Source organism: Monodelphis domestica, chromosome 4 (genome assembly GCF_027887165.1).
Source record: "Monodelphis domestica isolate mMonDom1 chromosome 4, mMonDom1.pri, whole genome shotgun sequence".
Taxonomy (NCBI): Eukaryota; Metazoa; Chordata; class Mammalia; order Didelphimorphia; family Didelphidae; genus Monodelphis; species Monodelphis domestica.
In genome coordinates, this window is record NC_077230.1 from 182,457,758 (window position 1) to 182,484,842 (window position 27,085).

Sequence of the window (27,085 nt, forward strand, 5' to 3'; positions counted from 1 at the left end):
TAGGTATATATAGCTTTAGGATATTATTAGAAAATGTTCTGAATGTACAGTGAAAAACAGATGGGAAAACTTGATCTGAAGACACCTTCAGCTTAACAAAGGCCACCCATTTCACAGATGATTTAACTTTGATTAACCTACTCTATAGCAACAGATTACTCAGACAACTGGAACTTCACTCTATAGTGTTATTGCTAGATACAGCTTAATTTACAGCATAGCTTTTCTTTCCATCTCACCAAAATACATCACAATTTTGATGTTAACTCAAAGTAAAAATTCAGTGGTTCATTAAACCTGGTTTTAGCATTCATTGACAAGAGATTTGTCATTTTAAAAGTAACTGCTACTTTTGTGCACTCTTTACTGCTCAGTTTATAACCTTAGATCCCCTGTCAGAAAAAGCATGGAGTTAACCACTTAGCATATTGTAATGAATATTCATCAATAAATTGATGTGACATGGCAGTCCCATTTTTCAGTCTTCCTACTCCTGTAGTTTTTTCAAGTTTTAAATATGTTCTTATACAGCAAGGACTTGCATAGAATGTCTTAATAACATAATGCTCTTATAGATTAATTGAGAAAGTAATAAACACTTAATGTTCAGATTATTATGATGTGAAGGAAGCATATTGTTTTCAATATGCTTTATAATGAGATTCTTCTTTTTAAAGAATTATATCAGACTAGTGAGATGGGATACTTTGGTGTATTTGATCTTTACATGGATGCCAGTATTACTTAATCAGTCTTTATAACTATTGAGTCCATGATTTTTGTTTTGCTCATGGCAAATAAAATAACTTTTCCCCGTTTTTCTTCATTTCTGTAGATTACTATTTCTGAGACTTAAATTTTAGTGATACTGATAGTAGCTTTAAATCAGCAAATTTTTAACCTGGAAGACATTCTGAGACTTAATTCTAAAACATTCAGTCATTCAAAAACTAAAATATGTAGGACATATATTTAAATAGCTGCTATACTATCATCAGATGCAAACAAAATAATACATATGGGCATTTGGTATTGAGAGTGTCATGTGAAGGAATACAGATCACTGCATAATAGATGTCATTTGCATTTTAAATATTAAAAGAGGAGAGAAGATCTTCTACAAGATCTTTTCTCTAAAATATGTAGATTATGAGGTCACTTAGCACTAAAGTGCTGACCACATGCATTATGACAGGAATTTGACATCTGTCATTGAAAATGGTACTTAGAAGCAGTGTAATGCAATAAAATTGAGGGAGGAGAAAGGGATGAGGATGGGAGGCTACAGCATCTAATTCATAATGTTAAGAAATGACCTCTTCAGGGTGGCAAAACCTTTTACCTTTTGAATTTAGAACTTAATTTTGAGTTCAGGTTAAATGTAGAATTGAATGAATAGTGTGAAACAGTTAAAAATCCATATTTCCACATGCTGGATTTTTCATTTAAAAATATGTGCTTTGCTATTCTAATATTATCTTTTACATTAAGTGGGATTAATAATTTTATTCCTTCCACCTGTAAAGACTAGATGTCAGGAATTCAACTTTATATTTGAACAGTCCAGGATAGAACTGCTACCGGTTATACTGTTTTCAGATTAATAGTCCGTTGTACATGAGAATTCATCTAAAAAGGAGTCGTGTCTTTCTGTTTCTCTGTGTGATTATTTTGCCCAAAAAAGCTTTCATTTTTTAAGTAGCACAAAAGCTGTAATTGGCGTGCTTTGTAAGGAAGTGTCAATGTGCAAGAGAGTGGAGATCACTAAGAATTCTTTTACGCGTTCTTTCCCCTTTGCACCACCGCCTCCTCAGCAGGGTCACTGAGATCACTAGCTTTTCTTGAAATGGCCATTTTCACTGGCAGGTGCATTATACCCTGTATTTTCAGATTGTTTTTCCATTCTGAATGTTTGGCAGGTTGATTGCTCTGGCTGCATTGACGGAGAAAGGGCTGACAAATGCGGTTGGGCTGGCTGAAAAGACAGTGATTACTGTTTTCCTTTGTGGCTGATTGAGGCCCTTGAAAGGAAAAATTTTAACCTTCACCATTTGGTTCAAAAGTATGAGCATATATTGAAATCATTCATGCCATTTATCCTAGTTCTGTAAACTTGTCAGAACGTAAAAATCGCTCAATTTCAAGTAATGTAGGATTGGCATACGTCATTATCATTTTGATTAAGTTGGAGGTTGTATCATTGTGTGCATTATGCAGTGTCATTTAAAGCTTTCTTTCCTACAGATACTGTTATATTTTTATTGCCTATACTATAGAGTTAGAAAGATTTTCAGAGCTCTCTAAACCTAACACTATGTGTGTGGTTTGGCAGCTGGTATGGCCTACAAGCTGTATTTTGTTTGCAGGGTAAAGGCTTGTCTGTAGACCTCCTGGAGTGTTGGTAATTGCACAGGCTTGCCATTGGGGAAAGACATGATTGGAAGCAGTCAGGCAGAAAAATGTTATGCCATCCCATTGCCACCTCATAGCAGAAAGACACAATCCCAGCAGTACCATCTGGTTGCTGCTATCTAGTCAGCTGGCCTGGCTGCTGGGACTATGGCTTGGCAGCTGGTTCCCATCCCTTGACCACTCTTTGTGTGTGTTGTGTGTATATGTGTGTTAGATAACTTTGAACATGGGTCAGAGAGATGACTATGACTAACAAGTAGAGTCCCCTTGTTGAATAGTCTCATTACTTAAGATGAAGCATCCTGCAGGCTCCTGCTGCCATTCCCTTAAAGACAGATGAGAAATCTGTTTAACCAATAAAAATGAAGGTGTTCTTCCTACAGATCCATTCTGGGATGCAGAGGAAGACAAAATAAGCACTACATATTCCATAACATTTTCAATAAGTAATCTGATGTCATTTTCTTGCTTTCAGGATTTAAGAGGACATAGAAGAATATAAAAGACATATAAACCTTGCCTATCATTAGGCTACATCTTTGTTAACATATTATTTACTGAAATTAAGTGAAAACATTTGTTTTAAAACTCTTATTGCCTGATAAGATGATGATTGTGTCAGAAATTCATTGATGATAATAGAAAATAGAATGTGGCCACACTGCTATGAGCTTTTTACAAAACCTGCCTTTCAGAATAGCAGCCTGAAAGCAAATTTAGACCACTGCTTGCCCATAGGAAGACTTATTAGTTGTTGAGGAGTTTTAGGTCACAAGTAAGCAAGCAGCTCTGTAGGTCATTTGAGATATTTGATTTTCTATATTCTGCATATTATGGTAACAGCATGTTGCATAAAACTGTACAGTAGTCACACTTTGTCTTGTCTTGAATGATGAATGCCTCTTCAAGATTTCAGAGATTCCCATTGGGAATCCTTGAAAATTGCTTATGTATCTTATTTCTGTTTACATGGCTATAGAATTTAGCAGGATTATCAGCAATACTACTCAGACATACATGAAACTTTATCCAAATAGTCTAATTAACACTCCTTATTTTTAGAAATGAAATTGGGAACAAAAACATATTGGTTTTAAAGATAAATTTTTAGAAATAGGCCCATTTTGTTTGTACCTTGTTTTACCTTTAAAATAATTTATTTTTGTATTAACATGACAATTTGTGAAATATTTCCTTGCACAGTTTTTTGGTTGTTATTCTGGTAGAAATATTATTTGTAATGGTTTTATTTTTTCAGATGAGGAGGAAGATGATGATGTTGTAATCCCCAAACCACCCTTAGAACCTGAAGAAGAGAAAACTTTAAAGAAAGATGATGATGAAGAAGAAGGTACAAATGATTTTTAAAGTATTCTTAATTTTAGTTTTTCAATGGGATTTTACTTTTCCCCCATTGAGATTTTACTTTTGCTCGTGTGTTATAAAAGAGAACAATATTATTGTATGACAAAAGGTGTTATGTGGGTATGTGATGAGAAAGTTGATTTATAAATGATTTACCAGATATAAGTGAATCTGCAAGAAAGAAATATTTATTTTCCAGTCCCCCCTCATGAGCTCACTGAAGAGGAAAAACAACAGATCTTGCACTCTGAAGAGTTTCTAAGTTTCTTTGATCATTCCACAAGAATTGTAGAAAGAGCTCTTTCTGAGCAGATTAACATCTTCTTTGACTACAGTGGAAGAGATTTGGAAGATAAAGAAGGGTAATATTTAGTCTCTTAAGATCTGTGACATGATGAGTGTTGAATTATTTTTAATGAAAAGGTCTGATATAAGGTCTTATATCTTTTATGTCTTTGGTGGCATTTCTGTTTTTATTTTTCCAGAGAAATTCAAGCAGGTGCTAAACTCTCCTTAAATAGACAGTTTTTTGATGAACGTTGGTCAAAGCATCGTGTTGTTAGTTGTCTGGATTGGTCATCTCAGGTAAAATAGAACAAAAATAATATTTAATAATTAAATAGTTTCATTTTGAACAAAGTAGGCCATTGTCTCTGGAAGGCAGTAGGCACCATCGCTGATTTATTAATATACATTTATAAAAATAATCCTCAGGCAAATTTCTAGAGTAAATGTTCATTTCATTTTCTGGCCTTTGGACAGACTGGAAACATTCATCCTTTGTGGGGATAATCTAGGGTAAAAGTTACCTGAATCCCATTTATAGTGATTTTAATAAAACATAAAACTGCAATACATAATATGTGTTTGAATAAAATATAGTTTTTAACATTAGGACAGAATTTAAACTCATTATAAGCATAAATATTGTGGGATATTACATTTAAACAAAAGTTTAGTACTTTCTGAGGAGAGGGAACAGACATTTATAGTTCAAAATTAATTGTGTAGTGAAAATTTAGTAGTCAAAATATAAAACCATTTTCACTGAAGCAAAATTTCTTTTCTATTTGATTTCTTGTAACCAGTACCCAGAATTACTCGTGGCCTCTTATAACAATAATGAAGATGCTCCTCATGAGCCCGATGGGGTTGCCCTTGTGTGGAATATGAAATACAAAAAAACTACCCCAGAGTATGTGTTTCACTGCCAGGTAGGACGTGAGAAATTGTCATCCCCCATGTTGAACCTCTATTGACGAATTTAGACAAATGCCCTTTTTCTTTCTGCTTGTCAACATGATGATTTCATTGGGTTGGCATTTACTAAACCACATGTATTTGCAAACAGATGTTGACTGAAAATAATTAATTCAAAATAGTCTTCCCTTTGTAACATTTGTGACATTTTTCATATTGTTTAATCACACCTACACTGTCTTTTGATGTTGTTTTTTCCTTTATTCTAATTGATTATATGAAAGGACAGCTTTTATAAAATGCCTTTACCATGGGAAGTTTCTCATGAACTGTTTTACTGAATATACAATTAAGACTATTGGCCCACTGAGTTACTTGTACATGGCCTGAGGAGTTGGAACTAGATAGTTTTAAGTAGAAACATATGTTCAAAGTAGAAAACAGATGCAGATTTTAAAAATGAATTTAGTAGAAAGGTAAAATTTACAAATCTTTTCTGTTTGCAATGACAAAGTCTTTTTATAATGTCATAATTCTGAAAAATCATTTAACTGAATCAAAACTAGCATATAATCTGATCCTGTCAGATTACTGTCAGGACAAAGTGTGAGGCTAATTATGTTACAATTTGATACTATAATGATGTGAAATTTTTTTTTTACTTCAGAAATTACTTCATTATATTTATGTAAAATGTTATATTTAATTCCTTTTTCTCTACAGCATTCTCTTGGCAAAGAATATTCTGAAGAGAAAAGCAACAGCTTTTCCATACAAAAAAAAATTGTGAAATATAATTAAATGAGCCATATAAAGGACTTAATTATAAACATTTTAACAAAAATAAAACAAAATATTCAATTGTAGTGGAAAGGATTAGTTTATTTCTACAAATTGTTAGTTTTCTCCCTTTAAGCCTTAAATATAAAATTCTCACATTTTTATCCACAGTCAGCTGTAATGTCAGCTACATTTGCAAAATTTCACCCAAATCTGGTTGTTGGTGGTACATATTCGGGCCAAATTGTATTATGGGATAATCGAAGCAATAAGAGAACCCCGGTCCAGAGAACCCCACTTTCAGCTGCAGCACATACGGTAGGAAAATAAAATATCTACAAGATTCTTCAGTTCTTAGTTGTTGGGTGCTTAATAGTATTCATCAGGGTATTTGAAAATAAACATTCTTTCTTGTAAAGATTCATCAGCATTCAGCAACCACAAATATAAAGATATTTTGTTTTGTAATACAGAATATGTTTTTACTAGAAGTCCTTTTCTTTTCCTAAACAGCATTCTTTCTTTAAGTGTAGCGATTTTTAAAGTCTAGCTACTTATCCTATCTAAAGATGCTTTAAAAATGTTAGGAAAGTTTGATATAAAAGAGAATGCCTGTAATTGAACCTTAAATAGAAAGTTTGCGATTTTGTTTGCAGAATAACCCTTTTAAACTCTTTTTGCTCTCTGTCCCTTTTAGCATCCTGTGTATTGTGTGAATGTAGTTGGAACTCAGAATGCTCACAATTTGATTAGCATCTCCACTGATGGAAAAATTTGCTCATGGAGTTTGGACATGCTTTCCCATCCACAGGTAGAGTTCACTTGTGCAAGCCAAAAACTATGTGACTAGTTTTTTATAGCTATATGAAAAGCTACAATTTTTTAAAATCTGCATACCTTGAATTTTTCATACCAACACATGCATGATATTCAATTTCAGTGACCTAAAATCTGTAAAAGTACTTTAGCAAGAGTAAGATTCAAATCAGAACAGAATGGTTTTGAAAAAGCAGTGAGGATCAGAACAATTTTTTTTTTAAGTAACAGTCATCGGTTATCCAAATGGTTCCACATATTTTTCTCTCCAGGATAGTATGGAGTTGGTTCATAAGCAGTCCAAAGCTGTAGCTGTCACTTCTATGTCCTTCCCTGTTGGAGATGTCAACAACTTTGTTGTTGGAAGTGAAGAAGGCTCTGTATACACAGCATGTCGCCATGGCAGGTGATTAGAAACTTTTGAATTATTGTTTATTTTTAAAGTTGTAATGCTGACAAAGATTCTTCCTTATAACTGTATTTAAACTGACTATACCCCTTTTCTGATAGAAATTTGCATGAAACTATTTACTGTGTGTAGAAAATCACATTATTTTCAAACTTATAAAATGGAAACTTTCACACCAAAAGGAAAATGATGGATTGTTTTCTCTTCTATGTTGATATGGATTAAGGGTTTTATTTTGCTGTTCAACATTTCCTAAATATAAATGCTATAGCTGTCATTCCTTGTACTGACCCTTTAAATGTACACAGAAAGGTAAAAATTACCAGCTACATTTCAGTCAATGTTCATTTGAATTTGAACTTTATCCTAGTCCTTGATAATTGAACAGTAACATCACGCACACATCTTAAATTGACTAGTATTTCTCCTGCTGTTCCATCTGTTTTGAAATTGTCTGGCTCTACCTTATCAATTTCTTCCTTAAATAAAATTGAGTATCCAGGTTTCATCTCAAACACAGATCACCCTCACTTCAAAGCTCTTAGGTTTAAAAGTAGCCAAAATTATATCTTCTGTGTAGCATATCTTTGCCTTTCACTATTCCATCAATTCAAGTATTGGACTGAGGGGGTATATTGTCAGTACTTTAACGTTTGTGATTCCAAATTTTTCTTACAGCCTTAGAAGAGTTGTTAAATCTGGACAGGATAACATCTGATATAAGCAATGTTGTCCTTTTCCTAGAATTATTTCAGTGTGTCACATCCATGGTACCTTCAGAAAAATTTTGTCAAAACTTGATATTTATATATGTGTATAGTGTCTGTTTATAGAGAATTTAGCTGCAGAGAGACAAGCCTGATGATGGCTTTTGTTTTGTAAAACAGCAAAGCTGGAATCAGTGAGATGTTTGAAGGACACCAAGGACCAATAACTGGAATCCATTGCCATGCAGCAGTTGGAGCCGTAGACTTCTCTCATCTTTTTGTAACTTCCTCATTTGACTGGACAGTGAAACTTTGGACAACCAAGGTATTTAAAGTGTTTTCTGGTCATTTTCTCAAAGTTTTGACACAAGGTGGTGCTCTAATATAAGCTACATAGGAAAGTTAAACTGAGATTATTTGGGAATATTTATTAAATCATATTAGATTAAGGTAAAACAAAACACACTGAACTGTTATATGTTGTAGTTTGAGTTTGTTTCTTAATAATATACTGAGAAAATCCAGTAATACTACATTTAAGCAGACGTTCAGTTTTTAGTGACCTTCACACTTGAGAATACTGCTGTGAGAAAATACTGTTAGCACCCTAAAGAGAGGCCTTAAAGCCTTGCATTCAAGCCCTATGCTTTGCTATACAAGGCTTTTGCGCTTTGTCAGAACTACTTTGCTTTTGTTTAGCACAAAATTCTTAACAAGCTTCTTTATCTAATTTCAGAACCAATACCAGATTAGAATCCTCAAATAAGAAAGAACATGAACTGTTGGGACAGTTAAAATAAAATAACAAGTGCCAACTGCAAGTGAAGGACATGATAGAAAAATCCCTACAGTGCACACAACTATGTCGTAATTTAAAGCCTAGAAGAGTAATGGTTATTTATAATGAGTCATGGATTGTCAGGAAAAGATTAGATTGTGTACAGTATCTTTGGTTCAAAAGGGCAGAGAATTATAGATATTTTAGAGAGTTTTCCATCTTAAATGGCTAGAAAAGGCAAAAATTAATTCTAGTTTCACTAAGGTTTTCCTTTCTTCAAAATCCTAATAGTTTGACATTTTAAAACCATTTTTTTAAAAACAATTCTTTGAGATAAGGTACCAAGTACTAATCTACAGATGAGGGAACTGAGGTAACATGCAGATAAGTAATTTAACCAGGTCACATACCTAGTAAACATTAGAGCTGGGATATGAACTTAGATCTTTCCAAGGGTACTGCCCTTTTATGGAAGGTTGAAAGAGGAAGCAAAGAAAGAAGAAAGGGGATAGGTAGGAAAGGAAAGAAAGAATCACTCTGTTCCTACTAAGGCACTGTGCTAAGCACTATAAAAATAACCTCTTCTGATCCTCACAACCACCCTGGGAGGTAGATGCTATCATCCTCATTTTACCATTGAAAAATCTGAGGCAGGCAGGGTCACACAATGAATAAATGTCTCAGGCTGGATTTGAACTCGGGTCTTTCTGACTTGAGACCCAGCACTCTAGCCACTGTGCTACTTATTCTTCTCTTCCTCACAAACAAACACAAGGGGTGAAATACTCCTTAAAACACTATTGTCCTTTACAACTCTTTCATTGTTATTTGGAAATTAATTTAGAAATCTTGAGTTACCACAGTTCTTCTGGGTTTGGTCTTAACTACCATAAAAATTAATGTGTTTTCCAAGACCTTTTCTCCTCCTTTCAGTTTGGCATCTTGGATATATTGGTTAACTTCCACTGGTTTCCTATGACTTCACTGTCTATTGAGTGGTCATTAATTTGAGCCCTCCACTCCACCCCATCTTCAGCAGCATCACAGCTAAGGTTGGAAATGTCTAATTGGCTCGTCACTAAGCAGAAAGTGATCTTACTTTTGAGAACTGATCAGCTCTCTTTCTGTTTCTGACCTGTAAGGCCCCAGCTGCCCAAGATCACTGCGCAAATATGTAACTCTTTATCCATTATGAAACTGTCTTCTCTATAGACAAAGTAACAAAACTATACTTCTCTTCTGGCTGGCAAGGCCAAAGAGGGATTCTCTTATTAGCAAAAACTTTTGAGGAATATTATAAAGACAATTCATCTTTAAGAACAGATTTCACTAGAGGGTATCTGATGGAACTTCTAACTCTGAAATTCATTTTGCTCCTATAGGTTTCCAGGTCTGTGTCTTACAGAGAACTGCCAACACTAAAAGACAGACATTAATGTCTATGCCTTTTTTAGATATTTCTTCATATCTTTTTTTCCTTTTACTATTATCACAAAGACAATCTCTACACATCATGCTCTACGTAGGGATTTTTATTTATTTGACAATGACGTGGTTTCTTTCATAAAGGTACACAAACAAACTGTTCTAGTTTATTTTCTGATTTGGAAAGAGCCACTCATGATATATTAGAGTATGAAATCTGCTGCTGGTTCATAAGGCCAGATTAATATTCTGAATAACTTATGGATTTTCTTTTTGAACCCATACCTTCTCTCAGCATCAATACTAAGTATTAGTTCCAAGGCAAAAGAGTGGTAAGGGCTAGGCAATTGGGATTAAGTGACCTGCTCTGAGTCACATAGCTAGTATGTATCTGAGACCTGATTAACTCATGTGTCTTAATAACCACATTCTGTTCTTACGGATTGCCCTGAACACATACTACCCTGCTCCAAAGCCCTCTTATAAGACCTGACTTTAAAAACATTAAGGGTCCATCTTTTCTGCATACACAGTTACACATAATGCACCGATTCTGCTTTGCACAAGAGGATTGAGGCTATTAGATATGTGTGAATAACAACCTTCTCTCTTTTAAAAAACAACTTTGCAAGTAAATATGATTCTGATCCCCAACTTAATTCCAAATTTATTATTTTGATCTTATAATTAATTATGCTTTTTCATTATTTAACCTAGTAATATCTATTTCCACCCTCCTTGTCAGAGATGAATAATTTGCTAATAGTCTGCTTTTTAAAGACAGAGCATCATGCCAATTTCATGCCAGACTTTCATAATGGCATTTTCAAGTTCTTGCATTTAACCGACATTGAATACTTTATATGTCCTCTAGTAGCGAGGACATAATTTCATTCAACACTTCTTCTTTAAAGAGCTTTGATCACTTAAGACAGTTTTCATTATTCAGATTCAGACTTGGAGAAACTGGGAGGACTAGACATCCTGTTCTGTTGAAACTTTGTGCCCCCAAAAGTCTGGCATGGCCCCAACATCAAAACAAGATTTCCTGCACTCCCTCACTCTTCCCACACATCCTTTTTTCTTTTTCTGCTTCTTCTTTCTCCAAGTCATCTATAATCCCTGGAAATCTCAATTTGGCTCTGTCTCTAATTTGGTCTAAAGTAGATCTGCTTGTGTAGCCAGCCTTTAATCTCTGCCTAGTCAGGAAATTTATAAGGCAGTTGCATAGAGACCTGGATCATCTAACTGTTTTCATTGCTTCTTTGTCCTAGTCTAGTTTTCAATAATAATAGTTTTTCTTAGGTGTTTTCAATAATGCAAATAAGTAAGTAGCAAAAATTGAGTTTTGTTAGGCAAAAAGTGGTTCTCAAATTAAAATTTGAAGACCATGAAGTTTTTTCTGATATGTAGAGAAAGGCATTCTAGAAATGTCTTTCTAGAAAAGTGGAAGAAGAGAGAATGGAAGAGTGTTGAGTGAAGTGAGACATGGTGGCTAGGACTTCCCCTACATGGTGAGCTGGAACAGTCAGGCCAGTGAGAATGTAGAGTGGAAAAGATGTGCCATAAAGGAAGACAGAGGCCCTAGGGGGCAGAGGTGAGAAGGGGAGAGCATACCATGCCTGCACAATAGTATGTACAAGGGCACATGTGCAATGGTAGGAAGCAGCAGCCAATCCAGTTCAGCCAGAATATAAAGTGTGTGTTTGAGGAGTAGGGGGCAATTCTTGTGAAGTAATTCTAGAAAGCAAGGTTGAAGCCAGATTCTGAAAGCTTTTTCATGTCAAACAGAAGAAGTTAAGATTTGATCATAAAGGTGACAGAGCCATAGGAGCATCTGGAACAGAGGAGATCCTGCTGAATCTTATGCTTTAGGAATACAAGTTATGAGGAGGATAAATTAAAGTGAGGAGAGACTGGTCCAATTAAGAGATTGTCATAATAGTCTAGGCAAGAGTTAAAGAGGGCCCAGGGCAGCTAGGTGGCTCAGTGGATAGAAATCCAGGCTTGGAGACAGGAGATACTGAGTTGATTTCTGGCTCTATGCCCTGGGTAAATCATTTACACCCCCCCTCCCCCATTGCCTAGTCCTTACCACTCTTCTTCCTTGGAATGATGCTTAATATCAGTTCAAGGCAGAAGTTGTAAGGTTTTTAAAATAATTAATAAGGACCCAATCTAAAGCAGTTGCCAGGAGAATAGAGAGAAGGTATGGATGTAAGAGGACCATGGGGGATGAGTGAGAGGGAAGAATTGAAGATGACTCTGTAATTACAGCTTTAGTGGCTGGAAGGATGGTGTAGCACTTGAAAGAAATAAGGATGTTTGGATGAGGAATGAATTTTGGGAGATTCGATCTTCATTTTGACCATGTTGAGTTTGAGATGCTTCTGGAGGGACCTGTGGCCAACAAACCTTTGGTCATGTGGGACTTGAGTTTAGGAGGGACTGTATATGGGAGTCAGCTACATAGAGATCATTGAACTCACTGTGGTATTTTGTCTTTGCATTCCTTTTATGACTACCACCTTACTTACACTGTGAATATATATACTACTTAAAAATATAACTATAATTGCTCAATTTTTTTTAGCCCTATATTTCTCTCTTTAAGGACTATCAGCAATGAAATCTTCTCTGAAAACTCAGAAAATCATATTCATTCAATTAATTATAACCAATATTCATAAAGTACTTTCTGTTTTATGGAACACTTTATGTGTATTATCTCATTTGTTCCACAAAAGAACTTTGTGAGGGAGGTAACAGAAATTAATAACCATATGTTTATAGAGGAAGAAATAGAGGCAAAAAGAAGTAAGCATCATTGAACCAAAGGATTCAAACCAAACTTCTTATTTCTAACCTAGCGTTCTTTTATGCTTCCCTGAAATTTAAGTACCTCCTATGTGCAAGAATGTTTTGCCTTAGCAATCATTTAGTCTGATCCCTTCATTTTATTTTTATTTATGTTTTTAAATTAATTTAGAATATTGTTTAAATGAATTAATTTATTTATTTAAGATATTTTCCCATGGTTACATGATTCATGTTCTTTCCCTCCTTTTCTTCCTTCCCTCCTCCTAGAGCTGACAATTCCACTAGGTTATACATGTATCATTGTTCAAAACCTATTTCCATGTTATTCATATTTGCAATAGAGTGATCTTTTAACACCAAAACCCCAGGCATATCCCCATCAAACCACATGATCAATCATATGTTTTTCTTCTGTGTTTGTGCTCCTACAGTTCTTTCTTTGGCTTGGATAGTGTTCTTTCTCACAAGTTCCTCTAGATTGTCGTGGATCATTGCATTGTTGCTAGGAGAGAAATCTATTATATTCGACTGTGCCACAGTGTACCAGTCTCTGTGCACAATGTTCTCCTGGTTCTGCTCCTTTCGCTCTGCATCACTTCCTGGAGGTTGTTCCAGTCTCCATGAAATTCCTCCATTTTATTATTCCTTTGAGTACAATAGTATTCCATCACCAACATATACTTCAATCTGTTCAGCCATTCCCCAATCTAAAGGCATCCCCATATTTTCCAATTTTTGGCTATAAATATTTTTGTACAAGTATTTTTCCTTATTATCTCTTTAGGGTATAAACCTAGCAGAGGTATGACTGTGATCTCTTCATTTTACATTTGATGGCCAGCAAGGTTAAATTATTTGTCCAAGGTCATATAGGCAGGGCAGGGCAGGGACATAAGGGACATCTTCTGCCATAAGCATATCACATCTCTTCTCTCTTTTGTGGTATAATCCTTCAAATACATAAAGTTGGTTATCGTGTCTCCCTTTAAGTCGTGTCCTCTCCAGGTTAAACAATTCTTTCTTTTTTTTAAAGCCTCTGCTTTGTGATTTGGAATTAATATTAAGTACTGCTTCCAAGGCAGAAGAGCAGTAAGGACAAGGCACTGGGAGTTAAGTGACTTGCTAGGAAGTGTCTGAGGCCAGATTTGAACTTAGAATCTTTCTTCCCTGGGCCTGGCTTTCAAATCCACTCAGCCACCTAGCTGCCCACAGGTTAAGCAACTCTTAATTCCTCCAAGTGATTCTTGATGTGTCTGTAGTTCTTACAGTCCTGGTTGGATTTGTTCATTTCCTTACTAAAATGTGACACCCAGAATTGAACACAGTCCTCTAGATAGCATCTGTCTGTAATCCTATCACCTCCATTGTTTTGGAATTATGCCCATATTAAACCATCTGGCTTCCATGTCATACTGTTGACTCATTTGAGCTCTCTAACCACACCATATTTTTTTTCATATGGACTTTCATCTAGCTACTTCTTCCTTTTCCTATAATTGGACAGTTGACTTTTTAAAAACTCTCTTGGTTCCCTTACATACACTGTTCTGATTCCTAGCTCTTTGTAACTCCTCTAAAATGATAATGCTTATAGTCATGCTCCCTCACTCCATTTTACATTTAATAATCTACAGCATTGTGTTGGTCACTGTTGTTGCACATGTTAGTCTTATCAGTCATTTAAATTATGTTACCTGAAGACAGAGACAATGTCTCATATTTCTAGATCCTCTGTTTTATTTACTGTAGTGCCAAACATATGGAAGGTATTTAGTAAATACTCCAGCTAATCCTAAACATATTTGTTGAAATGAATTTTATAGGATTGAGAAGGACCTTGGAGATTACTTAGTTTGATTCCCCTCATTTTATAAATGTGGAAACTGATCCCCAGAGGATTAAGCCACCTGCCCACGGTTAGAAAGCTAATAAATGGCAATCATAAAACTCAAACCCAGGTGTCCTGACTCCTGGCCATTGTTCTTTCCACTCTAGCTGTGCTATATCTTAAGTCACTCTTATTTTATGAAAGCAATCTGTAAGTTATTCATCAACTCTTCATTTATTCCCTCCAGAGTGGCATATGATACAGTGGAATAATCATGAGATAAATATTTTTATGTAGTAAAAAACAGTTATCTGTGGGACCCTGGGCAAGTCACTTAACCCCCATTGCCTAGCCCTTACCACTCTTCTGCCCTGGAACCAATACACAGTATTGATGCCAAGATGAAAGGTAAGGGTTTAAAAAAAAAACAGTTATAACTATGACAGACTTGGAGAAACCTATTTCATAATACAACTTTGAGAAACTTTAAAGCTCTAATCAATATAACAACCAGTCAGGGTTCTAGAGAAGCCAGTGGTGTTAAACTTGCTTCCTACCTTTTGGCATCTAATGATGATTAGGAACATACATTTCTAGATATAGCCTATGTACTGATTTGTTTTGCTTGAATATACTTTGGTTGCAAGGAAGGAAAAATTGGTGGATAATGAGATTGGTTTTAGAAAATCATTAGTGAACTATTAAAAATATATAGAAGAAAGCAAAAGGAAGTTCAGAAGGCTATATATCTAAAAATCCACTACCCTATATCTCCTGATGATGAATTTCTGTGAGTTTAGCTACTCTAGTTCTTCAACAAGAGACATGGTCCAAACTCAAATTCTCTCCAGCGTGGAGACCTGCGAGAGCTTCTGCTTTATTGGCATACCCTGATGAGGAACTCACGGTCACTTCTTTGAAGACTTTAGTGGAATAAATAGGAAATTGTGAAAAGTAATCCATACCTTTATAATATAAATCTTACTCCATAACCATGATCCATAGCCAGAATTAATATCATGGTAACAAAAACTGTAGGAATATTTTTGCCTATTATTTTTTATAATACAAAGTACTATAACATTTTTGCATGTGCTAAAATCAACTTTTCCCTTTCAGAATAACAAACCTTTATACTCATTTGAAGACAATTCAGATTATGTTTATGATGTTATGTGGTCACCTACCCACCCAGCCCTCTTTGCCTGTGTGGATGGCATGGGGCGACTGGATCTGTGGAATCTCAACAATGACACAGAGGTGAGTAGCAAAATGATAAAAATTGCACTGGAAAACAGAAAATTGGAGATTTATTGAATAATTTGTGAAATTCCCTTTATCCCAAGGAATGTAAAAGGGGTTATGTGGTTGCAGTTTCATCACAAAGAAACCAAATAAGCTTTGTACACTAAATAAAAAAGAGCCTGCTGTGAAGAACTGAGAGGAGGAATAATGTTGGCTAAGAACAATGGGGAATTTCCTTTTATTTCTCAAAAGGACTATCATGTCTCTAATGCCCTGGCAAAGTTTCCATTCACAAGGCAACTGAGGTACTTTACACTAGGAGGATAGAAGTTTGATAGTTGCCAGTTGTTGGTTGTATGTTAACCTTAATTCTGAGTTTCTAAAGTTGCTTTTAGCCTTTCTGTTAGAATTGCATGTTGTTCATAGACTCCTAGTCAGGCCTTACTTGTATTTGATTATAGGGAAAGTGTTTTAGTGTCTTTTTCATAATTAATTGAAACCAGTATTATTGTTATCCTGAAATGAATAGAAAAACTCCTCACTGATATGCTAGAACGTACCATGAAATTTAACCACAAATATGAATTTTCCTTTTTTCTCTCAGATTATAGCCAAATGAAATTTACCAGCTTAAGAGAAGCTTTTCATTTTTTTAAGATTCCTTATTACTTACAGCAATGAAATGGTTAGCATTGGCGCCCAACATTAACATTACCACCAAGAACAGAACTTTTTGTACTATCTGTCCCAGTCTCCTGCATGTTCTCATCTATTCTCTGAGGACCCTCTCTATGAGCAATGATTTAACTTATAGATCTTTACTTTTTAATTGGTTTTGCTTCTCCAGAGCTAAAGTGTTATTCTATTTTATATATATATATGTATATATATAATGGGAGAATAATTTGAGGATTCTAATAATCTTTAACATTATTGGGAATTGTTCATGTTGAGAATAATAATAATCCATTTATTGAACACTATGGCTTACATGTCACTTTGTGCATTATTATAAAGCCAGAAGTAACATTTTTCATTTACAGAGGAAAGTAAACCACTGCTCATAATTGTATTATAGCATCATGGATTCAGGCCTGAAGGAAGCCTTGGAAGTGATCTAAAAAGTCCAAATTTTTCTTTTTAATTTTTTTTTAAGAGGACGCTAAGGCCCAAAGAAATAAAGCAACTTGACTGGCATTTTGGATTGTTTACTTTCAAATTTCTTATAAATAATCTCAACCTCATATGTCCTTTGTATCTTTAACCAATTAGCCTCAGATACAGATTTTGGGAACCATCTTGAAATATAAGTTGTTTGATTTATACAGGATAACCAAACTCAAAGCTACACATACTTGGAACTTGTTTGGCATTAGATTGCTGTTTTAAGTACTATTTTTATTTTTTTGAGGAAATTAAGTATTTTTCATTGTTGGGGAAGAAATCTCTCTTTATCATGTATAGATAGGATAAGAGTCAGTAGTTATGACTTGCTTCATCCAGATTGGTTAGAAGGGAAGAAATTTTGTTATTCCAATTGATTGTCACTGTTTTGGTATCATGTGTCATGATAGCAGCCCACAGTGCTGCTTTAGTTAATTCAATGGCCCCCTCTGTGAAATAAGCCAGGATACCACTGGAAGCCTGGGATGATGGTTTATAGGAATTATGGGTTCTGGGTAAAGGAGATACAAATCACAAAAGGAACCCTTGTAGTTTAGAATTAGTCCATGGTCTTCCTAAAAGGAATTTTGATTGTGTATTTTTAAATTGCCTTATTTCTTTTAAGAAGTTTGAAAAGAAAAAAAATTCTTTGATCATGAAGAAATTTCCTTTAAAATCAGGTTTTAGGTTATAGAAGAATTTTCTATATAAAGATTTAAATTATTTTTTCAAACTACTCTCAAAGATTGGTTATAATTTCTTTCATAAACTAGGATGTCTTGACAGAAACAAATGCTAGAAAAATTCTATATCTATTTTAATGCTTGTTTTCCCAAAATGTAGCCAGACTGGAGGAAAGAAGAGTTATGCTGTTTTACATGTTTATAGAAATCCTGATGAAACTTTTAACAATGCACTGTATTTTCAATGAATTCAGGTGCCAACTGCAAGCATTTCTGTAGAGGGTAATCCTGCTCTTAATCGTGTGAGATGGACACATTCTGGGAGAGAGATTGCTGTAGGTGATTCTGAAGGACAGATAGTTATATATGACGTGGGAGAGGTATGTGGTTCATTCTTCATAATTTTAACACGAGTACTTGGCTTTCAGGCATTACAGCAAAAAGTCTATGCATTTGGCTCAGGCATCATATTGGTGATTTGTGTTTTAACAAAACCTATATGTGGTTTTGAATAGATTATCCAGTGAAGCTTCCCCACAGTTGGCATATTCTGTAGTTAGTTGCATTTTCTTTTTAAAAATAGCTCATGTGATTTTATAATCTTAATCTTCCTCTACAATCATAACCCATAGCCAGAGTTAATTTCATGTTAGCATAAATTATAAGAATAGTATTTTTGCATACTGTTTTTTATAACATAAAATTCTGTAACATCTGTAACATCTCCCTGACAGAGGAAGATTTGAAAGGATTATTTGATCATGTATTTCATTTCTAATAACTAAATATACTGGCGGTATCAGAAATATTTATAAAGAATAGGAACCATTTTTTCTGTTGTCTCTGCACGGATAATAGCATACAGAAATTTTTTTTGATGTTACTGGATTCAGTCAGACCAGGCAACGGTCTAACCAAAAGTTTCTTCTGTTGGATTATCTCATTGGTAACCATTACTTGGTGATTGTGTGAACTGAATTAAGAACTGGTTTTAAAATCATCATAGTTGTGCAAATATTAATAATAAGGAAATAGGTTTTGAACAAAGATACATGTAAAACCCAGTAAAATTGCTCATAGGCTCCAGGAGAGGGGAGTGAAGAGGGGAGGGAAAGAACATCAATCATATAACCATGGAAAAATATTCTAAATTCATTAAATACATTTTCAAAAAGGAAAAAAGAAAAATCAATACAAATCATAGTTGGCCCTATAATTTTGAAAGTTAGAATGTTGCTGGCAAAATTTAGTGAATGAGTTATTGTATCTCCCTTTTCAGGTTCATAATCATTACGTTTGAATTTAACAACTTTGGAAGGGAAAGAAAAAGAGATTTACATTAGTGTCAGATTTCCTATGTTCAGAAAATAGTGTCATTTAATAAAACAAATTTAAACTAATATTCAATGTTATCAAGAATTCTAGATTTCATTCTTGGCTTTCTTACTAATTTGAGGCACAGATAAAGCCAGGTTCCTTCTATTCCTTCTCTCCACAGTGTCCATTCTACCCCAAACCAAACACAGTTTATTTTGATCATTATCAGAGACATCAGTTTCCCATCTAGAAGACTGTGGTGGAGAACAGAGTAATAGGAAAAATCTCCAAGTATCCACAATAAAAATGGAGGAGGAAGAGGAATAGGGGAGCAGAGAGGGAGATAGCAGCAATCTGACCTTTGTCAGTTTGTGCTGGACATCCTCTTCTTCTTTCTTCTGCTTTCTCTTACCTCCCTATAATCTTACTCACTATAATAAGACTCCTTTTACTGACATTGACTTCATCTAAGACTTATCTCATTAAAGCAATTCATTCCATATAAATAATCAATAGACAGCCTTCCTGCCGAGCATTTAAATTCTAAATATCCAACTACCAAACTTTAAAGGAGTAATACACCTAGAATCAGCATTCTTTAATAGCATGGAACTTGTACATACTCTGCCTTTGCTGTTTGCTCTGTACTCAACTAAGTTAAGTCATCCTAAGGTAGAGAATATAAGTTGGTAATGCAGATATTCAAAACCACAAGTATGGAGAGTCTGACAATAAGGAGACTTGTGTTTTGCTGTTGAAAAATTGGCATTGTACCTTCTCTGTCATTTTTGCCATCTCACATTTTGGGTTGGCCCTTGTATTCTAGGATTGTTCTGTACTGCTCAAAACTTCCATCCAGAGATTTTTTTTTTTTTTGGTGCATTTCAGGCTGATTCTAAGATCCTTTTATGTTTGAAGACTGCTTTGGACTAAAGGCGCCAGTCTAAAAGCTCATTTAGACATTAGGCTGTTTTAGAAACAGTTAGGCCATTTGTGCAGTAGCAACAAATAATGATCAGAACCCTACTCCTTATGACATCACAGCTTTCAAATATTTCCCTTCCCTCCCCTCCCCTCCCCTCCCCTCCCCTCCCCTTCCCTTCCCTTCCCTTCCCTTCCCTTCCCTTCCCAGCAATTCAGTCTGGGTTATATATGTTTTATCATGTAAGACATATTTCCATGTTGTTCATTTTTGTATGATTCTTCTTTTAATAAGATGACATCAGTGATGATGATGCCTCAAACAGAAATGATGTTTTATTGTAAACATTAATAGTGTAAAAGACAACCCAGTGGTGCTAGACTCACCCTTCAAAAACCACTGTACTAACAGGATGTTGTGAGAATAAAGTAGATTTTTTAAAAGAAAATCCATAAAGTACTATGTAGGCATTATATGTACAAAGCATCATTATTATTGTATCTTGTGCTGATGGTGATAATAGAGAAGTCGTTTCTGGTGCTGTCACAACACATTTCACAAACACCATTCTTTTTTTTCCTGTAAATGTTGTAAGTCATTGTTATAGTCCCTATGATTATAGAAAGGCCATTCAGGCCAATGATTATTTTTTAGTGGAAAAACTATTTGAAAACAAACAGAAATGATAGTGGGTAAAATGATCTGTTAATTTCTTTCAGCATACACAAAACATTTTCTTTCTTTTAATAGCAAATCGCTGTTCCCCGCAATGATGAATGGGCTCGATTTGGGCGAACACTAGCAGAAATTAACGCAAACCGAGCTGACGCAGAGGAGGAAGCTGCCACCCGAATACCTGCTTAAATGAGCTCTATGATAGTAGTGGATTGGGGAGTAATTCTAAGTAGAAATTAAAACTCATAGCATGCTTCTATCTAAAAGGGAATTGAAGGGCGATTTTGTGGATTAAACTATGGACTTAAACATGTAAAGCTCTTTAATGCAAAAAATTCTTGCAGTGTCACTTTTTATATTCATATTGTTATTGGGTTTGTGTAATTTTTAATACAAATGACTTTTGCAATATGCAATTTTTCTGAATACTTACACAGGCATATATTTGCTATTAGTTAGTATCTTGAACTTTTTTCAACCTGTAACAGTATACAGCTAATTCTGAAAGGTAAATTGCATAAATTCCACATATTTTTCAATAATCACTTCTATGGGTAAGCATTCTCAAGACAGGTTAATCTATGACCATTAATATGTAAGAATATTGTTTACTGTTAACCATTAAAATGCATGTACCCACTCAAGTTTCATCTTTTTTGTCCTTTTCCATAGCTGAGCTTCTTTAAAGTAGTGATAGCTATGGCCACAAATAAAAGAATCAGTCTATGTCAAATCCAGACTTTCATTTTGAATCATTGTATGAAATTTTAATTTATTAATAACTATTACACCCCCTCATGGTTTCTATACTGGTTCCAGTAGTATTTATCAGTATATAACAGACATCAGGTATTGATGTTTAGAACATGAAAGTGGGGAATTTTTTTCTAGGTTCACTTTTTTTTTTAACTTTTTTCTTCCAACTAGGTCATATTTCAAAGGGCAGACAAATCTTGCTCATTTTTCCACTTGTTTGTGTTATAGATATCTGGATCTATACCTAGATATAGATAGTTATTTATCAAATTATCTACTGTATCTACTAATTTTTAGGTAGATCTCTACATAGCTAAGTATAGATAGATAGAAGTCTAGCTATATTTATAGTTTCTAAAACTAAGAATTCCTTTGACTTGAATCAATTTCATAATTTTTTTTAAACCCTTACCTTCTGTTTAAAGGCAGAAGAGTGGTAAGGGCTAGGCAATGGGAGTTAAGTGACTTGCCCAGGGTCACACAGCTAGGAAATGTCTGAGGCCAGATTTTAACCTAGGATCTCCCGTCTCTAGGCCTGGTTCTCAATCCACTGAGCTACCCAGCTGCCTCCCAATTTCATAATTTCAGTAGAAACCATGGAAGAGACAACAAGTTAAAAAGTCAGCCCCTCACTATTGAAAATTAAGGGGGCATCTAGGGAGCTCAGTGGATTGAGAGTCAGACCCAGATACAAGAGGTCCTGGATTCAAATCTGGACTCAGCACTTCCCAGCTGTGTAACCCTGAGCAAGTCACTTAACCCCCATTGCCTAGTCCTTACCACTCTTCTGCCTTGGAACCAATACACAGTATTGATTCCAAGATGAAAGGTAAGGGTTTAATAAAAAATTAACTATGTCATGTTTCTATCCTAGGGTTTTGTTTATGGGTGACAAGTTCTAAAGCTTTAAGCAACAATCTGTATTTGGAATTGTAGAGGAATCACTTTTGAGTATAGTTCTGGGTATTATTCCCTTTTCTTCCTCATTCATACTGTTGCCAGTGTGTTGACTTGTTCACTACTGATAGCCTTCCAATCCTCCCTCAAAAAATGAACAGTGAATCAAGAGGAAATGAAATTTGAAAATCTATGCATTTTTTTTCTTCTTAAAAATTGTCATAAAAAATTTGGGAGACATGAAATTATTAAAATCCTACTTTGATACTTAGGACTTTTAAGACCAAACCAGTGGAAGTTGGGCAGATCCAGTACACTTTTCAAGTGTAGACCTAGCCAAGGGCCATATCTGTCATCCAAGAAAATGTTCATTCAGAGAGACTCACTTTGGAAGACGGGCCCCTAGATGACGTATATGTTTCAGAAAGTGTTGGGGGTGGGGATATACAGCAGGCACAGTTACAAGAAAAGGTTGTCTCCTGGGGCATACAGGGTTGGACAGATCTGTTAGAAAGAACTCTGCTGATGAAATCAGATTCTTGTAATCTTGAAGAAAAATATCATGTTGGTTTTGGAGATTTTGTCTGTTTTCACATCTAATATGCTGAAGTATAAGAAGCTGAGAGTCAAGGACTGGTTGCAGCTCCATGCTGATAAAGCTCTATGACCTAGAGCATATTACTTTATATTAACATTTAATTTTCATCATCTGTAAAATATAGAGCTTTAAGTTGAAGATAGACAAAAGACATTTCCTTAGTCTGAAGACCTTTCTCTATAATCCCAATTATTACATCTAATTAAGGTAATTAAATTATGAGATTTTTGAAAAACTTTAGCTTGAATTTTTTAGTCTCAATATCAATATAACCACAAGAGGTTTTGAAAATAACAAAATATGCAAAATGAGAGTTTCAAGAAAAAAACATTGTTTAAAGTCACTGGCATTTTTAGAGATGGATAAGTTTAGAATGTTTTGAGAACTGAGTATCAACCCATCCATCTACAGATACTTTAATTCATTTGGTGTCTACCAGCAATGAGCATTCCTTTTAGATCTAGAAATATAAAACTCTATTTCCTTGATTTATCCCTTTAGTTCTTTTTATAGATGCATTTTGAGTGGAGAACCAAAATGTATTCTTTTCAGTGGTTTTTCTTTAAGAAAAAATCTGACTATTATTTGAAGGCTTGCCCATTTTGCAATACCATTTTGAAATAATTACTATCCTATTTATGTGGAATTTCCTGAACATTTTTGCTCAAAGAATTAGCAAGTCATTCTTTTCCCTGTGCTCTGTGGGTTGAAAGTTCTTTGGTCTTTTCTTTTTTTCATCTTAGAAGATACCAAATGTTGAGTTCTAAAATAGGATACTACTTAGCCCTGCTGTCTTTACTATGAAAGATCACATTTTTATTGGCATGGGAACAATTTTTCTTTGCAAAATTTTCTTATTAACTTGTGTGTATTCCTGGTACCAACTTTTGCTCAGATATAAAAGATAAGAGAATAAAGGGTACATCTTTCTTAGAGAAGACTCTATATAATACAAATAAATCTTTTTTTTTCCTTTTCACTTCAGTTTTCAAAAGGTGCTTTTAAAAACTATTAGGTAATGGGTTCACTCTTTAGTACTTGATATAAAGGCTATGTGCCTTTTGGCGATTTTGTGGCTGAATTCATTTTGCTGTTCTGAGTTACCATAGTAATGTTTTAAAGAAAAGCTTTTCACAGAACCACTGAATTTGAGAGTTGGAAAGGGCCTCATTGGCCATCCAGGCCAACCCCAAACACAAAAAGAATCCTTATTGTAACATATCTTAACCTCTGCTTAAAAACCTCCAAATAAAGGATAGCTACTCCCTCTCAAGGTAACTCATTCAATTTTTGTACAGTTCTGATTGCTAAAGAAGCTATTCTTCATTCTAACATCAAATCTAAATTTGCTTTTTTGCAACTTCTACCCACCACTTCTGGTTTGGCTCTTTAGTGCTCACCATCCCTCCTTCGCTTGATAGCCTTCCAAATATTTGAAGGTAACTATATTCCCACTATTTCACCTTCTCTTCTCTTGGCTAAATCTCCCCACTTCCTTCAACTTATCAGAGCCTTTCATCATCATGGTTGTTGTCCTCTAGACAATTTTCAGTTTATCAGTGTCCTTAAATTATGGTGCCCAGACAGTACTCCAAAGGAGATCTGATGAGAGCAGAGAACAGTGGAACAATCATCTCCTTATAGTCGAACCATCACCTCCTTATTCCTGGAAGCTGTGCCTCTCTTCATGCAACCCAGGATTGCACCTACTTTTTTGGCTTTGAAATGTTGCAACTTTCAGGTTTTATTGTTTTGTGGTGGTGGTGGTTCTTTCCATTGACATTATTATAGTCACTTTGTATTTTCTTTCTTGCCTCTACTCACCTCAGTTTGCATCAGTACATGTCTTTCTGTGCTTTGCTGTATTCTTTATATTCATCATTCCTTAGAGCTCCGTACTGTACCTTTATATTCATGTAACATTATCTAGTCATGCTCACTCATTTGCTTCCAATTCTTTGCTATTGCAAAAAGTGCTACTATATACTCCTTAGGACATATGCCTAGTAGTATACTCTCTTGAGTCAAAAGGTACAGACATTTTAGTTACTTTATTTGCATGATTACAAATTGCTTTCGAAAATGGTTTTTGCATTTCATAGCTCCCACATTAATAACAATGTGTATTTCCACAACTCATTGAACATTAACTATTCCCATCTTTTTCTGTCTTCCACAATTGGCTGGATACAAGTGAAGCTTCAGTATTTTTGTGATTTGCTCTTAGTGATTTGACATGATTATTAGTAATTTACAATTCTTTCAAGAATTGTTCATATCCTTTGTCTGTTTAGCTATTGGGAAGTCGTTTTTGGCCCATTTAGTTACTGGAAAGTAGTTTTTGGTCTGATGCAATTCTGTTAGCTGACTATGAATCTACTATGGCAAACTCCTCAGAGAAAATGATACCAAGATTTTTTTCCCATTCAACTACTTCCCTTATCCTTGATGCATTAATTTTGTTTGTGCAGAAGCTTTTCAATGTCATGTAACCAAAGTTATCTACTTAATCTTTTGTAATTCTCCATTATTTGGTTAAAAATACATCTCCTACCCAGAGCTGTGAAATGTGCTTGATCTGCTTCTCTTCTAATTGATGTGGCATTCTCTTTTTGGTAAATAGATATGTATCTGCATTTATTGTGGAATATGGCATAAGATAGGAGTTTAAACCTAATTTTTGCCAGACTCTTTCAGTTTTCCCTGTAGTTCTTATCAAATAGAAAATTCTTAATTCTTAAATAATTTATATTTATAGTCTTTCAAATGTCATTTACAAGTGGCTCAGCAGTTGTATCTTCTGGTCCTTTCAGGGCCTGAGGATATGGTTCTTAGCTTATTATCCTTAGCTTCCCTCTTTCAGCCTCAGGTCATCCTTAGTGTTAGAATATCTGACATTTTTGTAAGACCATGCCATACTAACACTCTGTTACGTGGCTTTGTTTCCATCTTTGGAACACTTCATTTTGAAAACCTAAGTTGATTAGAGAATTCTTTGCATCTTCCATTGATCTCAAAACAAATCTTTCTTCTCCCAAGTTTCTTAGGCTGACTTCCCCTGGAGTATTTAGTCCATGGGTCTCATCTGTCTTTCTCCTAAACCCTTTGAAACCCGCTTTACCAAAATCTAGAGTCTGTAAGGCTATCCTTGGATTTTATACCCCTTTAGTTTACACTCAATGATGGAGTGGTTGTTCCTTTTAGATTCCCATCATTTCCATCCTAGCTCTTACCTATTAGTGAAGTTGAGAATAGAATTATCCATTATTGGACTAATAAATTAAATCCTTGTTGGATTCTCCATCCTTAGAAGGATAAAGTTATCACTAAGGCAGGTCAGAGAGTTGTTAGCTGTGATGCTTTTGGCAGAGAGAGAGCTCCATCAGTTGTTTGGATAATTGAAGTTCCTTATCATTGCTATTATGCCTGTGCCTGGCTTATGATTGGCTTCCCAAATTACTTAACCCTTCCTCTTTCTGTCTGGGTGGTCTGTAGTATACCGCAATGACAAAATCACTTCTCTTTCTCCCACCTTTCACTTTCACCCAAATACTCTGTTATGCTTTCTAAACCTTCTAGTTCTTGGATTTTCTCATCTTCTTGATATACATCATCCCCTTCTTTTATCTACTCAGGGTTTTTTCAAATAAGGTATACCCATTTTCAAGAACAGAGAACCTCAAGGTGGAATTTCATTCTGGTAGTGTGAAAAGTAACTCAAAGGACCCAGAGTTCAAGTCCTGGTTCTCCCACCTACTGGTTCTGAAACAGGCAATTTACCTAATTTCTGTTTACTTGTCATTATTTGTAAAGTAGAAATGGAAAGTCTAATCCTGTGCTTCTCATTCCCTGCCCCACTCTCCCCAAGGTAATTGTGAGGAAAGGATTTTGTAAACCTTTATGTACTTGTTTGTGTTCATGCACTCATACATATAGCCCACATATGCATAAATAATATATATCTTATAAATATGTTGAAATGGAAAAGAATAATTGGACTTAAGTCAGGAGACTTAAATCCTGGCTCTGATGCTCACAAACTATGATATTTAAGCCTCAGTTTCCTCATTTGTAAAATAATACTTGCAAAACCTGACTCGCAAAGATGTCAGGAAAATTCCTTCTAAATCTTAAAGGACCCTATAATGTATGAATGGTGTGAGCAGTGATGTTCTCCCTTGAAAGAGTGGGATGGAGAAAAGGCAATTCCTGGAGCTGATTTTGTGACAACATAATGGACCTTCCAGTTATCTCTAAATGATGTGATGAAATTCTCAACATAACGTTA

At 34.9% G+C, this 27,085-nt stretch overlaps 1 protein-coding gene across 4 annotated transcripts in view; it reads left to right on the forward strand.

Annotated features, from left to right (window-relative positions):
- DYNC1I2 (dynein cytoplasmic 1 intermediate chain 2) overlaps window positions 1-21,279 on the forward strand; it is a 64,100-nt gene extending 42,821 nt beyond the window's left edge. For all 4 annotated transcript variants that reach the window (XM_007494362.3, XM_001367907.4, XM_016433702.2 and 1 more), the window contains 11 exons: window positions 3,671-3,763; window positions 3,977-4,139; window positions 4,263-4,362; window positions 4,866-4,991; window positions 5,929-6,075; window positions 6,455-6,568; window positions 6,846-6,979; window positions 7,870-8,014; window positions 15,660-15,800; window positions 17,887-18,012; window positions 20,622-21,279. In XM_007494362.3, the coding sequence (XP_007494424.1) occupies window positions 3,671-3,763; window positions 3,977-4,139; window positions 4,263-4,362; window positions 4,866-4,991; window positions 5,929-6,075; window positions 6,455-6,568; window positions 6,846-6,979; window positions 7,870-8,014; window positions 15,660-15,800; window positions 17,887-18,012; window positions 20,622-20,735 (1,403 nt within the window). In that variant the 3' untranslated portion in view covers window positions 20,736-21,279. The remainder of the gene's footprint in view (window positions 1-3,670; window positions 3,764-3,976; window positions 4,140-4,262; window positions 4,363-4,865; window positions 4,992-5,928; window positions 6,076-6,454; window positions 6,569-6,845; window positions 6,980-7,869; window positions 8,015-15,659; window positions 15,801-17,886; window positions 18,013-20,621) is intronic.
- The last annotated feature ends 5,806 nt before the right edge of the window (window positions 21,280-27,085 follow it).